Source organism: Cebidichthys violaceus, unplaced genomic scaffold (genome assembly GCF_023349555.1).
Source record: "Cebidichthys violaceus isolate CVI_PGR_0920_01 unplaced genomic scaffold, fCebVio1.0.p SCAF_1, whole genome shotgun sequence".
Classification (NCBI taxonomy): Eukaryota; Metazoa; Chordata; class Actinopteri; order Perciformes; family Stichaeidae; genus Cebidichthys; species Cebidichthys violaceus.
This window is the reverse complement of record NW_027176262.1, coordinates 9,606,752-9,622,230: the sequence shown is the minus strand read 5'-3', so window position 1 is coordinate 9,622,230 and position 15,479 is coordinate 9,606,752. Positions and strand designations below refer to the sequence as shown.

Below are 15,479 nucleotides of genomic sequence, written 5' to 3'. Positions count from 1 at the left end.
TCCGGCTATGACCTCACCATCTCCGACCACCTAGCCATCATTATGGAGATCGACATCCCCATCCCAGAACCCAAACTCACGCTCGCCATCACTCTCCGCAATAACAAGTCTGTCTGCCTCTCATCCCTGTCAGCCTGTCTCACTGAAAAATTCTCCACACTCACCCCCTCCCTTAGCCCCTCCCCCTCAGACCTGGTCAACCTCTACAATAACACACTATTGTCCTGCCTTGATCAGCTTGCCCCTCTCAAAACCAGAACTGTCTCTTTCACCCACACTGCTCCCTGGTTCACCCCGGAACTCCGCCGCATGAAAACCCGGAAACGCAGACTAGAACGACTCTCCAATAAAACCGACCTCACAGTTCACACCCTGGTTCACAAGGAATACATACAGCAATACAAACTGGCTCTCAACTCTGCTCGCTCCACCTACTACTCTGGCATCATCCACTCAGGTCCTGCCAACCCTAAGGTCCTCTTCTCCACAATAAACAAACTCCTCAAACCTATGGACAGTCTCTCCCACTCCTCCACAGCAGAGAAATGCAACTCCTTCCTGTCGTTCTACAAAGCAAAAATCGACACCATCTACAATCAACTGGCCACTTCCAGCCCTGCTCCATCCAACCCTGTATCTGTAAATCCTCCACTAACTGACCGGTCACTCTCCCGATTCTCATCTCCCCCTCGGATCTCAATAAATCACTCTCTGGCATGAAGACTCCGACCTGTGACCTGGACCTTATCCCTTCCACTTGAGTCATGGCCTGTCTCCCGGCCCTCTGCCCGCACCTCCTCTCTGTCATCAACTCCTCCCTGTCTACTGGCTCCGTCCCTCCCGCACTCAAACTGGCTTCTGTCACACCCATCCTCAAAAAACCTGGCCTTTTCTCGACATCCACAACAATTACAGACCCATCTCCAATCTCCCTTGTCTAAAATACTGGAACGCACTGTTGCCCATCAACTGAAAACCCACCTGGACTCAAACCAACTGTATGAACCATTTCAATCCGGATTCAGATCTCACCACAGCACAGAAACTGCCCTCATCAAAGTCACCAACGACCCCCTCCTCTCCTCAGATGACCACTCCCTCAACATCCTGGTACTGCTCGACCTCAGTGCACCATCACCATCAACCACTCCATCTTCTTTTCCCGTCTCGAGTCCTCCCTCCACATCACTGGCACAGCCCTCTCCTGGTTCAAATCATACCTCTCCGACCGTGAACAGTTCATTGCCATCAACAAATTCAAGTCTGACACAGCTCCAGTCTCTCACAATGTCCCCCAATGTTCAGTACTTGGTCCCCTCCTCTTCATCCTCTACCTGCTCCCCTTGGCGACATCATCCGCCACCATGGTCTCCACTTCCACTGCTATGCTGACGACACCCAGCTCTACATCTCCACCAAATCCAACACCCCCACCATCCACTCCACCATCACCAACTGCCTCACAGATATAAAAACCTGGATGCAAGCCAACTTCCTCAAACTCAACAGCGACAAATCTGAAATCCTCATCATCGGCCCCAAATCACTAAACAAATCCCATCACAACTTCTCCCTCTGCATCGATGGCACCACTGTTCCTGCCTCCACACATGTCCATAACCTTGGTATCATTTTTGATCAAACCCTCTCCTATGAGCGCCACGTCAATCACATCACAAAAACCGCCTTCTTTCATCTCAAAAACATTGCCCGTCTCCGCCCCTCCCTCTCCTCCGCTGCCGCTGAAACACTCATCCACGCCTTCATCACCTCTCGACTGGACTACTGCAACAGCATCCTGTACGGCTCATCCACCAAAATCATCAACAAACTTCAATACATTCCGAAACCAGCTGCCCGTCTGCTCTCCCACTCCCGTACCAGAGACCACATCACCCCAGTCCTCCAAAACCTCCACTGGCTCCTCATACAGCAAAGACTCCACTTCAAGATCCTCCTCATCACATACAAAGCCCTTCACAATCTCGCCCCTTCATACCTTTCAGACCTCCTGCACCGTCACACTCCCAACCGCAACCTCAGATTTGCCGACGCCAACCTCCTTAACCTCCCTACTCTGTCCAAGCATCGGAGCTGGGGGGACAGGGCCTTCTCCATTGCTGCCCCCTCCCTCTGGAACTCCTTTCCCCAACACCTCAGACATTCTCCCTCACTCGCCACTTTCAAAAGTGCACTTAAAACTCACCTGTTCAAATCTGCTTTTAACCTGTAAAGTCAGTTATGTATGTTTTCTTTCTTTCTTTTTGTGTTGTTCCTTACTCTTATGATTTTGTTCTTATTATAAATGCTTTTATTGTTTTGTTTTTTTTACCATGTAAAGTGTCTTTGAGTGCCTTTTTAAAGCGCTATATAAATAAAATGTATTATTATATATACGAGTTATCTTTCTGTTGGTTGACCCAAAACTGTGAGCTTCAAAAAAGATTTGTGTAAAAACAGACAGACGGACAGTAAGCTGTGTTAAGATGAAAAGCAAACACAGGTACACGTGTCTCTTATCTCTACACAGGAGGTACAGTTCCATCTAGAATTGGCGTCTCTGTTACAAGCTCTATTTTAACACTAACCTGATGCAAGCAGCATTGGATACACTTTGTTTTGCTCAAACAATAGTGTGTTCTCCCAGATACTTGACTTTTACCAGAGGCTTTGGGCACTACATTAGTCACATTTTATCTTTCTGGGAAGTTTTATGAGCTTGTCGTAGAAGAGTTTTGTTTCTTCTCTTCTTACTCATCTCTTCTTTTTCTCTCCTGCCTTTCTTCTTTCTCAGCATGTGATTTAACGTTGTGGGGATTTGTTTTTCTGGATTTAATTAGATTTTTCAACTTTTAACAACACACAACATTAACTCATGTTCTTTCCCAATTTTTTAATAATAACAGTCTTGTTATTAGATGACTTCTTGAACTCTTGGTACTGAATTTCAAGTTTTCAAGTGGCGTGATTGTTTACTGTCTCCTTTTTCTTAATTTCTTCACATCTCTCTTGAGAATATCTTTTACTCATCATTGTGGTTTTAATTCATATCAAAAAATAAATTTGTATGATTTTATAAACTAATTTGAGAGACAAATTGTGGAGGTTATTACTTACTCACTGGAGGCCCTGCATTAGTTAAACAGCACAAACAAGTTGTGTTTTTGTATGCGCGTCTTTGTAACGTTTTTTTCTTCTTCTTCCCTTGTTCCCAGGAGGCTCAGTTGTGAATGATGCTGGTCTGAGCTGGCTGAGGAAGAGCTACCAAAGGATGGAGGAGCAGGCAGAGAGGCAGCAGCGCAGCCTCAACGACGTGGTGTCCGAGAGATACGGAGTGAGAACTCGTAGCACATTGGCAGGGCTCCAATAGTCGCATGCACAATTTAGCAGGCACATGCGGTTATTCGAAAAAAAGCCACCGACTAGATGGCGTTGCGTAATATTAACTTTACTTTAAATAGAGTTTTGGACTTGCATGCATTCAGAACTCAAGGACACACACACACACACACACACACACACACACACACACACACACACACACACACGCACACACTCTTGCTCTCTGCTGTGGGAGGAATGTGTGTCTGGATACTTTGTTTTATTATTAATCTCTTTGCCGTCTGACATCACACACACACACACACACACACACACACACACAGTGCACAGTGTCTTTTGTTAAGTCACTTTTAGCAGTGTCAGCATTTGTGCCTCCAAGTGACAGCATAGAAACTGTCAGAACATTGTGTCTATATATCTGTGTGTGTGTGTGTGTGTGCTTTCTTTATCCTTTTGTCAGAGCTCAGCCAGCCACAACAGTGCGCCTCATTGGTGGTTCTTCTGGCAAAGCATAAACGTCTTATATGCTGTCATTTTACCTTGTAATTTACAATTTGTTTGGTTTTGTATACATTTTTGTATTTGCGTAGCACTATATTATTTTGATGGTGTGTGTGTGCATTTGTTTGCTTTTGTGCACTTTCTAATTTACCTTAAATACAGTGCCACACGTGACAGTTTGGACATTTGTTAAGATCTGAGCTGCAAAACCTCAAGAATTCCAATATGTCTTGTATTTCTCCTTCTACAGTCAATGGAGGAATTCCAGCAAAGACTTGCAGATGCTGAGAAAGCCGTGTACGGAGAGAGCAGAGGACGAGAAGGAGACAGAACGGCCAGAGGCGGGTGGAGGAAAGGCGAGAATGAGGCCAGAGAGAGATGGAGGAGACGAGATGGAGACGGGGCAGAGAGAGATCGCTGGAGAAGAAACGAAAGGGAGAGAGATTCCTCACCTACAGACAGAGAGAGATACCATGCTGGTAGAGGAGAGGAGAGGGAGAGGGGAGGATATCGAGACAGAGGGGAAGAGAGAAGTCGAGGCAGAGACGGGTTTAGAGAGAGGGATAGAGAGAGAGATAGAGATAGGGAGAGGGATGGAGAGAGGGAGAGGGATGGAGGAAGAGACAGAGAAAGAGATGATGAGAGAGACAGTGAAAGCGATAGAGATAGAGGAAGAGACAGAGAAAGGGATGGAGACAGAAATAGAGGAAGAGAGAGGGATAGAGAGAGAGATAGAGAAAGAGACAGTGAAAACGATAGAGACGGAGATAGGGATAGAAGTAGGGATAGTGAAAGCAATGGAGAAAGTTCTGCATCATCATCTGGGCAAAACTGGAGTCAACGTTCTCCCTCTCTTGGGTCACTTAAAAGCCGCTTCCTCAAGCCCTCAGAGGATTATGACCACGGTGAAGGTGGGTTGATGTCAGGGCTTTTTCTGAATGAAGTTTGAATCAATTTTGACATACAGTATATTATCTGGCAAATACCATGTGCTCCTTTTCTTCTAAATAGCCTTTAAAAGGAGCAACAAATGTTCAATTAATATCACAAATCAGGAAACAATACTTGAACATGTGAGTATTGGAAGCCTTCACATGCTTTGCGATTTCTTTCCTGTGCAGCTCCACAACGTCGTCGTCCTCCAACGCGGCCGTCCTCAGGATTCCTGAAACCCAGCTCTGACGATGAAGACTCTGGTCCACGTAATAGCAATAACATGCCAGCCTGGAAGAAGGGCAGCAATACTGCTCGGGAATCTGCCAGCTTTGAAAAACCCCAGCAGGAGAAAGAGCGGGATCCTGGGAAAAGTATAACTGCTCCTCAAGACGGTCCGCAGGGTGATAAAGCCGCCGTGACGACATCGAGGTTAGAATCTTTTTGTTTTTGTTGCCTTGAAAACGTGGTTTGCTAAATATATATATATATATATATATATATATATATATATATATATATATATATATATATATATATATATATACATACACACACACACACACACACACACACACACACACACACACACACACACACACACACACACACACACACACACACCCCATTAGAGGGTTTAGGATTACTAATCGGGTGACCCCTTTACAACAAAAACTTGTAACCCATTGGGTTACAAGTTTTTGTCGTAAAGGGGTCACACACACACCAAAAACTACTAATGGAACTTCAAGACAAAGATAAAAGCATCAGTCAGTGTTTGGTCACGTTTATGTATTTATGTTGCCAACCTCCTCAGAGACGTTCTTCCTGTAATCCCTTCCATAAAGCATGGCTGTCTCTTCACATATGTACTTGGTTAGCTTCAAGGGACCTACGAGGATCTGCTTTTTAACATTAGTCTTGATATTCCCAGAAAAAGCCCCTCTGCCTCTGAACTCTGTAACTCATGTTATCTCCACTATTTCTGTCTTAAGAGCCGTCTGTGTCTAAAGGACTATATTTAGTATCTGCAACATACATGAATATTCTGTCTGATTAGTTGTTGACCTGCAACAGTAAATGGTACAGCAACTCTTTTAAACTGCGTCACATGATTGCAGCATATACTGTATGTTTTCCTACGTTCATGGTAACCCAACACACAGCGCCGTTGTAGGTGCAGATGTCGTAGCATCACTGCTTTGTAAAGCCTTCTATTAGTTGTTCCGTGTTTGGCCTAATTAGGCTAAGTTGCATAGCATGAAATGAGTCTGCAGAGTGGCAGCAGAATGAAACGAGGCTATGAGGAGTGTAATAGCCTAGAACGATCCTCCGAGGCAGGGCTGTAATGATCTCTGGGTGAGAGAGCTCACAAGAAGACAACTAAATGGTTTGAATTTAAAAAGCTACGCAAATAACTTCCCCATTAGAGGGTTTAGGATTACTAATCGGGTAGAATGTTAGAGTCATAAAATCCTGTTGTTCAAAGGGGGCTGTGGGGGAGATCTGTAGGAAAAGAGATGGGGAGGTGCTGAATAAGAGGACACTATATTACAAGGTTTGTCTAAAATTTCCTTTTCTACTTGTTGGTTTTGGTCTGGTCTTCAAAATCACCTCTCCTCATGTTTTCCTAGGAGTGAGAGTGACAGTGAGGAAGAAGATGAGGAAGAGGAGGAGCTTCCACTGCTGTCAGAGGAGGAGATGAACAAACTGGGAGCCAAACTGGTGAAGGCAGAGCTTATGGGCAACACGGTGAGTTGGTTATCTTACGGTTTGTCACTTCATGAGACAACTCTGATTATAAGACAACTCGCCCTTTTCCAAAGTGTCCCTGAGGTACTCTCATTCCAAGGAGAAGATGTGTGAAGCCTTTTCTCTCGTAAAAGTGAAACATAAGTTACTTCCATTAAAGCAGGACATAAATCCCACATTTGTGGAGCTGGTCTACCAGTCTTATACACACACTCTCCTGCTAGGCTCTTGTAAGCGTCATTTTCTTACTGGCTGTTGCCATTTCTCTGCCAGCTTGTTTTCACGCATCAGGAATTAATTTCCATGCAACACGAGTCGCCATAATCTCCTGAAGGTTAAACTGGGCTAAATAAACACTTTTAGGACTGACTAACTCCTAAAGACACATTATAACTTTTAATGAAGAAACCTTGCTAGCTTAGCAAAATTAAGGCTACAAACAACCCATAATCCAACACTCCCTTTATTAAATGTTATGGACTTTATGAACCGGTACTGTCTAGTCCTTTTTTAATCTACTGATCTCTTTTTTTTTTTCTTTTTGTAGAATTTAAAAAACAGCTTTTACTCATTGCAAAATAGGTATATATGATTTACTCGTCCTCAGCATGTTTGCTTTTGACTCTTTGCGTGAATTTAACGGCCCATTGATTTATAGCGTCCATTGAGCTGTGCACTCTCCTCCCCATCTGTCCGTCTTCATGTGTCAATGCTAAGCGTGCTATTGGGATCTCTTATAGAGTGTTACAGAGCTGTCTGCTCCAACACACACATTTTCTCTCACATCTATAGTACTAAGTGTTATGAACCTGACCTCCAGCATCTCCCTACACGAAAAAGCAATCAAACCGATATTCCCAAAACACATTGTGTGTGTGTGTGTATGTGTGTTAAATGCCTTTAACACTCGTGCACTTACCTTTTTTGTCTTATACATAAAGTTATCGATATCTGTCAAAGCCGTATGGCTTAAGAGGTTGTGTGATTGAGACAAATGCTTTTTGCTCTCAGTCCTCTGTAGTTTAGCCTCAAAGCCTTTTGACCATCGTCAAAAACATTAGAGAATATAATCTATACTATATATTAAAATGCAGCTCATAAAACATTTACAGATGGCATTTTGTATTTACATATCTGCCAACATATACACCCATATGACATTTATAGGACAATCCAGTAACAGCTGTTAAAATGAGCCTTCCACTGTATCTGTCATGCTTCACTTTTATAGGCTGTTTGTCAGTTTTTAAACAGGGAAAAAGGTCAAGAAGGCCTCTTTATTATGTTCTTATATTTCCTTTAAGACTGTGTAAACACATTGTGTGTTCAAAAAGAACCTGTACACAACGATATTGACTGATTCTAGTGTTGTGTGCGTGTATATGTTTTAGGCCATGGTTGAGAAGCTGAGATCACAGCTGGACGCAGCACATAAAGCCAAAGAGAACTACGCCGCCCGAAAGAAGCTACAAGAAGAGGCTAAAACAAAGCAGGTTTGTAAATGCGATATGTAAGAGGTGTGTGTGTGTGTGTGTGTGTGTGTGTGTGTGTGTGTGTGTGTGTGTGTGTGTGTGTGTGTGTGTGTGTGTGTGTGTGTACACTATATATTTAGACCATGTCGTGAAATTCTTCAGTGTGTGTGTGTTCTTTTTCCTATCCCATAGTCTAATCCAAACACTCAGTTTCCAAACTTCAGACACACACACACACACACACACACACACACACACACACACACACACACACACACACAGAGAGCAGGTTGCAGCAGCATCCATCTCTCTCACGTCTTGCTGCCCCCCCCCCCGGTGTTATGTGTGAGAGAGAGAACAAGAAAGAGGGGAATGGAGAGGGAGACAGTAGAGATTATGTGCCATCCTGTCTGTGTCTGTACAACAGGCAATTAACAGAGAGCAATGGCAGTGCCCTGACACCTCAGCACTGCTTCATCTCCTGTCTCTCTGGCATTGCTAATGCCTTCTCTGGCTACACACACACACACACACACACACACACACACACACACACACACACACGCGCACACACACCCACACACACGCAAACACACGCAGAAATAAATGTAGGTCTATTTCCGACAAGAGCAGACTCCTGACAACTTTATAAACACATGGAAAGCAGGCTGTGATTATTTATATAAACTGTACAGTATATCATCATGTGAAAGTTAGGCCAGATTCATCCCACTAAGGCTGTCCTGTCCAAATTAAAAGAAGTGTGAAAATCCTCCGAAACATTTCTGGGAAAATCTAATAACTCTTAGGCTTTAGTGCACTCATCAGCTGAGAGGTACTTCAGCACTAGAGATGGAGTGCTGTTGATTTGCACTCTTTAGAGATCCTTCCGATCTGTCTTGTTATAGAAGACTTTTGGCTTGTCTTCACTATTCAGTGTTTTGACTCTCGTTGCCTGTCATATTTTCACTGTGTACGGAGCCTTGAGAGGGAAAATATTCTCTTCTATCATTTTGTTTCTGACAGTCCAGTTTAAATGTCTTGTGACTGCCTCCTATCCTCTCCGCTATTCCCACCGTGTTCTTGTTTCTTGGCTGTCTGTCTCGACCTGTCAGGTCGAACTTCAGTCTTTGTGCAACTCAGACTTCAGCTCCTCAAAATAAGAGAACTTTTTGATCTTTTGAAAAACACAAGACCTGTGTTGAGTGCTAAATTGGCACTGAAGCAGCAGTTTTATCAGATCATTCTACCACTGAAGTTTGAGCAGAAGTCAGAAAACACACCGCTTTTAATTAAAGGTGCTCTCAATAACTTCTCTTAGATATAACTTAGTTCGCAAATGTATTTGTCTTCATAGAGGAACATCTTTAATCTAACTCAACACAAAGTACAAATACCTTTGAGAAAATGTAGTAGTTGGAATGAATGTAAGTGTTAATGTGAGGTCTTTTTATTATTGTGATGGAGCCCTGATTATTAGTAGAAGAAATGCCTCCAGCATGACACTGAGGAGTTGCATTCTGGTTGTAGACACCATTGCATCATTACAGCATTGAACATCAGTATACACATGATCCTTTTTCTTCACCTGAGTATCTTAAAAGCCAACAAGTGTATACATAAAAATAATTTCAACTCTTTGGGAGTACTGTTTTTTTTCCCATTGCTATACAAAATCAAAATTCAATCAAAAGCATAATGACCTGGATGTGTTCTTTTTTTTTTTTTTTTTTTAGGCCACAGGTCGCACCAGTGAAGACCAGGAAGTCCTGCTGTTCAGAACAGACCAATCAGGTCGTGCCTGGCCAGTCAATGACCCATCTGGACCTCAGGAACCCCACGGAGGGCGACGGAAGAAGAAGAAGGTAAAGAGAGAGGGATGAATGTAGAAAAGTAGAAATAAAAATAAAAACATAGGACAAAGACAGAGATCCTGTACATTGTTGCAACTAGAAGACAGAGGTTTGTGTCCTGCTATTTGTTCTATGCCGTTTGGTATTCATCAGAGTGTGTAATGAGAGCAGGGATATCACCTGTATTGTAAACAAAGTGCTCCATTCCACTCTCAGTTGTCTCAGTTGTTGGTTATTATGAATTTATAAAGTGGCCCAGATTTCCAAACCGTCTGTCTTGCCCTCATGATCAGTATCTTGCTTTGTCCATTTCTGTCTGTCAGAGTTCATCCCTCCAGGTTGTCCTCTTCTCTCCATTGTCACTTTCTCATTCCTCCTTTCAAGGGTGTGATTTTTCTGTGTCTGTGATTTGAATGGCTTTTAAAGATTTTCCTTTTTTTGACATCCAGCACCAGTGTATTTTCATGTTCAGCACCTCGTCTCTTCTTGCCCTTTTTCTTCACATTCCGCTCTCTTTCCCCCTCTCATCAGATTGAGACCCATGTTGACGGTGAGCGTGTGCGCTACTTCCAGGACGATGACAATGTGGGTCTGAAGGAGATGGTGAGGAGGGAGAAGATGAGCTCTGCACAGGATCAGAACGCCCTCTACTCTCGCATGGCTTCCAAGGTATGAAAACGTTAAAGTTAAACGTTAAAGCTTAATAGTGAGTTAAAAAATTGCAGGGGTTACCTTTTTAACTTCTTTGAAATAGACCTATAGAAATAGCAACATGGCATCTTTGGGCTTATTCCCCAGCCTGGAACACAAGTTGTTTCTGCTAGGGGCTTGTGCAAGATGTAAACATTAATGACGTCCTCCTCGGCTGAGCTGTAATGTTAGCCAGCTCATTAGTGTTTAGGTGAGTTAGGAGCATCGAGTACAGATGCACGCTTCCTTCTGCGCGGTGATGCAGTCGGCGGGTGTAGTTCAGTAGAAATCTTTTTTTTTTTTTGGTGCTTTGAGCACCACAAGCCGATTACTATCTAGTCCCTCTACGGCTGATATCTATAAGTAGCACTACAGGTAAGAGGAAAAATATGTATTTTTGATTTTGGGGTCCTTTTTTTAATAAGCTGTGTTCAGATCAGTTTAGTTGGGTTGAAAATAATGAATCAATGAAGGACGGAACTGTTTGTACCTGAAGTTGGCAAACTCAAGTTAGGCGGATCAAGTTGGCTTCCACTCTGGCTTTTGTCAGTTGTTGCAGTCGCTCATACCTAATATGGGTACAAGTGTCTCCAGATCACCATCTGTATTCAAAAGACCATCATCATTCTCTTGGTTTTGGAGTTATTTTGTTGTCATATTATAAAGCCTATTTTATGAATTATTAACTCATACATGTATAACTTAAAGTATGTAATAGAAGGAAGTAGATCTTGGACTGATTAGATCAGCTGTACCTGAAAACTTGTTAAAAACAACACTATGTTGCTCCCCAAATACATACTGAAGTTTGAGTTGTTTGACAAATCAAATTTGGGAAATGGATTACCCATCCCAACTGCAGTGATGTAAACAAAGTTAGATAAAGGCAGACAGAAATATGGCATGGTAAAGGTACAAATCTACAAAATCTACAAATCTGTGTGTGTTTATGTGAAGGATTACCTCAATTAGTTGTTATACTTTTAGGGAGGATAGATGTTTAGGATTTGTTCTGTCAGATTTGTATGCATTTGGTTCTGTGTTGTTATCCATTCTTCTCCATCCACTAGTGTTATTACATCTACTTGTCTCTCTCTCTCTCTCTCTCTCTGCGACTCTCTCTCCTCCACTGTGTGCTTGAAATAGATGTACAGCAGCAGATGGGTACTGGCAGGTTGTGGTGTGTGTCAGTCTATCAGCAGCTCTGCACACGGCACTCTTCCTCGTTCTGTCTTCCCTTTTGTTTTTGTTTACTTTCTCCCCCTGTAGGTAGGTAGGCATATATATATATATATATATATATACACACACACACACACACACACACACACACACAACAAGGTGTGTGTGTGTCAGAGAGTTTGAAAAGGAGGCATTGAAAAACAAAGTGGTTTGGAGGAGTTGCTATGGCAAAAAAAAAGACAAAATGCTTTAGCTCTGTCCATGTTTTCCCTTTCTTTGACTTCCTCTGCCCTCACTCACTCACGCATTCACAATTACTCGCACTCACTCATATATTCATTACACATGCATGCGTATAAAAATACACACACACGTTCTGCACCTACAAAGAGTGACACTAAAAATACTTCTACAGTTACCATGGCAGGGCTTCTATAAATACCAGTTTTATCCATCGGTCAGAGACGAAGTCTGTTAGCAGACGAGCATTGTCTGGAGATGTAATGTAGTGTATTTTGAAACAGAATATGAGAAGTGTACCAGACACATGTCAACCCATTCCACTCTGCTGCTACTCGCTGAATTCATAATCTATCATTTAAATTGCATCAAGAATGTGTCAATTTATTGTTAGCTAAGACACGTAAAGAAATCATCGACAGTGAACCCGAAGTCTGTTGTATGTGTGTTGTCTCTTGGACAAATGTAGCATGTGCTGCTACACACTTAGGTGCAGTCCTTTGCGCGCACACACACACACACACACACACACACACACACACACACACACACACACACACACACACACACACAATCACACACATTCCCGCCCACACTGTCACTAAACTAATCCAATTTTCACTCACTCACTCACACACACTCACTCCTACGCAGCGAGTCATGCACACACACTTCAGCCACACTCGCCCATGCACAACGATTCCAACCTGTTGCCCGGTCGCCATGGCGACAGGACTCAGACGTAGAGACACCGGGGTCGATACTCGCCATCCTGCCTCACACTGTTCACACACACACACCAGAGACCCACTCGCATACGGTGCAAGTCGGTCGGATGGACGGTCATGTTGCGTCAGTGCCTACATACACCACTTAATAAAGATACCACCAGTTTACTTTAGAGTGTTATTTTTGGAGAGAATGCACCAGATTTGGCCAAGAATGATCACCCTCCTGTTTAACTCTTCTCCATCTCCTCTGTTATCCCCGTCGTCTCCACCACTTCTACTCTACTCCTCTCCAGATGATGGGGAAGACAGACGGTGACAACTACACGCTGGATGACATGTTTGTGTCGAGTGCAGCGCAGCGGGAGGGCGAGGGGAGGGAGGAGGAGAGGATGAGGAGCAGAGCCATCGGGGAGAGTAGGAGGCTGGCTGCCTCCATGGAGAAATGCCAGCACTGCTTCAGCAGCCAAGAGCTCCAGAAGCACCTCATAGTGGCAATAGGGAGCAAGGTAGGGGGTCCTGAATACAGAATGTTTTTTTGGGGATGTTTGAACTTCTTCTGAAATCATATTAGTGGCTCAATTGATTAGTCAGTCAACAATTTAAATTGTTAATCAAGCAAAAATGCAAATCCTTCAATTGTTCATGCTTCTCAAATATGAGCATATACAGGTTTTCTCCTTGAAATAGGACTGAAACAACGATTATTGACATTGTTGCCTAATCTGTTGATTATTTTCTCAATCACTTGATTGTTTGGTGTATAAAATTAAAGTTAAAATCATTTCCTAAAAGTGTTTTCTTTATCCAAACCCCAAATATATTTAGTAAACAATTATGGAAGAATAAGGAAACCAGAAAATATTGATACTTTTTTTAAAGCTGGAACCAGGGAACGAATCCAAACAATAAATGAATTATTAAAATTGTTGCCAATTAATTTTCTGGCAATCAACAAAGAGATGAATGGCCTCATCATTGCAGCTCTAAATTAAAAAATGTAAGGTTTAATCTGCCGGCACATAGGAGAATGTCTAGATTTATTGATGCATTACTAAATGTTGTGTGTGTGTGTGTGTTTTCCATCTTGTCTCCAGGTGTACTTGAGCGTGCCTGCGGGAGTATCGATGTCAGAGGGCCACTGTCGAATCTGTCCACTGCAGCATCACTGCTCCGCCACCGGATTGGATGAGGATGTGTGGTCAGAAATGCAGGTTAGCCAGTCAGTGCTCCAAGTCTAAAGAATAAAGTGACAACAATCAGAACCGCATGCTGCTTTCGTTTTCAGTGTTCGTTCAAACAAGAACGATTTAAAATGTAATCGAGTTCACGTCGTTGTTGCTCTGGTGTTCTCAGCTGTTCCGGCGTACTTTGGTCCGAATGTTTGAGTCCCAGGAACTGGACTGTGTGTTCATGGAGACGCACATGAACCCACGCAGAAGACAACATATGGTCTTGGAGTGTATCCCACTACCCCGAGAACTGGGCGATATGGCACCCATATACTTTAAGGTCCGTCAGTGTTTGTGCTGACTCTCGTCAAGTTCATTTTGTCAAGTTCTACACTGGAAATTGAGTATTGTAGGGATAGGTATTGAGTTTTTGTGTGCCTTCAGAAAGCTATAATGGAGTGTGATGAAGAATGGTCCATGAACAAGAAGGTCGTCGACCTCTCTTCGAAAGACATCCGCCACGCTGTAAGCCTGCTTCATTCATCTTTCTATCAGTCTGTCTTTTACTCCCGTCTGTTATTTCTATAATATTCCTGTCTGATTCTTGTACTCTCCAATCCTTGTTAATTGTTGGTACTTGATCGTTTGATGCCTCTTAGGTTCCTCGAGGTCTGCCCTATTTTGCTGTTGACTTTGGACTCCAGGGAGGGTTTGCTCATGTCATTGAAAATGAACAGAAATTCCCCCATTACTTTGGCAAGGTTAGTGTGTGCATTAAGACTGGTTTAGCTAGTAGAAGGCACTCTCCTTTAGTTCCAGGAATTCTATAAAATGTAACTATACATGCGTGACTGTGGGTCACAGCTACAACTGGTTTGATAAAAGTGCATTATTGACATATGTGACAAATGCAGTGGTACATTTTGCCTACAGTAGCTATACCTCTAGTATTATGGCAATGTTGTTTCAAATGAACATCGTAAGGATTTTATTCTTTATTTGAGAGTCATGTTAATGTTACCTAGGTAATTTTACAGCAATATTTCAATATGACCAAATCCCTCGTTCCCTCACAGGAAGTGGTTGGAGGCATGATGGACTTGGAGCCGCGACGTTGGAGAAAGTTGATCAGAGAGAACTTTGATGACCAGAGGAAAAAAGTCCTTCAGTTTGCACAGTGGTGGAAACCGTATGACTGCACCAAGACTGAGGGCTAGCTGGACACACTCTCAGAAAGGTCTACACTTTGCTGAGTAGTGAAGATTACACACACACACACACACACACACATATACAAACACACTGTTTGAATTTGATGTAAAGTTCCTATTAGAAGTTATAATATTAGACAGTTTTAATCAAATAAAGAATAAATGAAACAACCTCGATTCATGTATTTGTTATTTGTATGTTGAACATCACACATGCCAGAAGGCCTAAACACTGATTTGTGTGTAGTTTTTGAAGGTACACTGCCCGGCCAAAAAAAAAGTCGCCAACAAAAAAAAAGGTCACACACTCTAATATTTCGTTGGAACGCCTTTAGCTTTGATTACGGCACGCATTCGCTGTGGCATTGTTTTGATAAGCTTCTGCAATGTCACAAGATTTATT

At 42.8% G+C, this 15,479-nt stretch overlaps 1 protein-coding gene across 1 annotated transcript in view; it reads left to right on the top strand.

Annotated features, from left to right (window-relative positions):
- cwf19l2 (CWF19 like cell cycle control factor 2) overlaps nucleotides 1-15,243 on the top strand; it is a 19,759-nt gene extending 4,516 nt beyond the window's left edge. The window contains exons 7-19 of the mRNA XM_068709677.1: nucleotides 3,216-3,334; nucleotides 4,094-4,754; nucleotides 4,965-5,208; nucleotides 6,411-6,528; nucleotides 7,920-8,021; nucleotides 9,737-9,865; nucleotides 10,385-10,522; nucleotides 12,990-13,202; nucleotides 13,791-13,907; nucleotides 14,050-14,205; nucleotides 14,310-14,390; nucleotides 14,525-14,626; nucleotides 14,942-15,243. Coding sequence (XP_068565778.1) covers nucleotides 3,216-3,334; nucleotides 4,094-4,754; nucleotides 4,965-5,208; nucleotides 6,411-6,528; nucleotides 7,920-8,021; nucleotides 9,737-9,865; nucleotides 10,385-10,522; nucleotides 12,990-13,202; nucleotides 13,791-13,907; nucleotides 14,050-14,205; nucleotides 14,310-14,390; nucleotides 14,525-14,626; nucleotides 14,942-15,082 — 2,321 coding nt within the window. The 3' untranslated portion in view covers nucleotides 15,083-15,243. The remainder of the gene's footprint in view (nucleotides 1-3,215; nucleotides 3,335-4,093; nucleotides 4,755-4,964; nucleotides 5,209-6,410; nucleotides 6,529-7,919; nucleotides 8,022-9,736; nucleotides 9,866-10,384; nucleotides 10,523-12,989; nucleotides 13,203-13,790; nucleotides 13,908-14,049; nucleotides 14,206-14,309; nucleotides 14,391-14,524; nucleotides 14,627-14,941) is intronic.
- The last annotated feature ends 236 nt before the right edge of the window (nucleotides 15,244-15,479 follow it).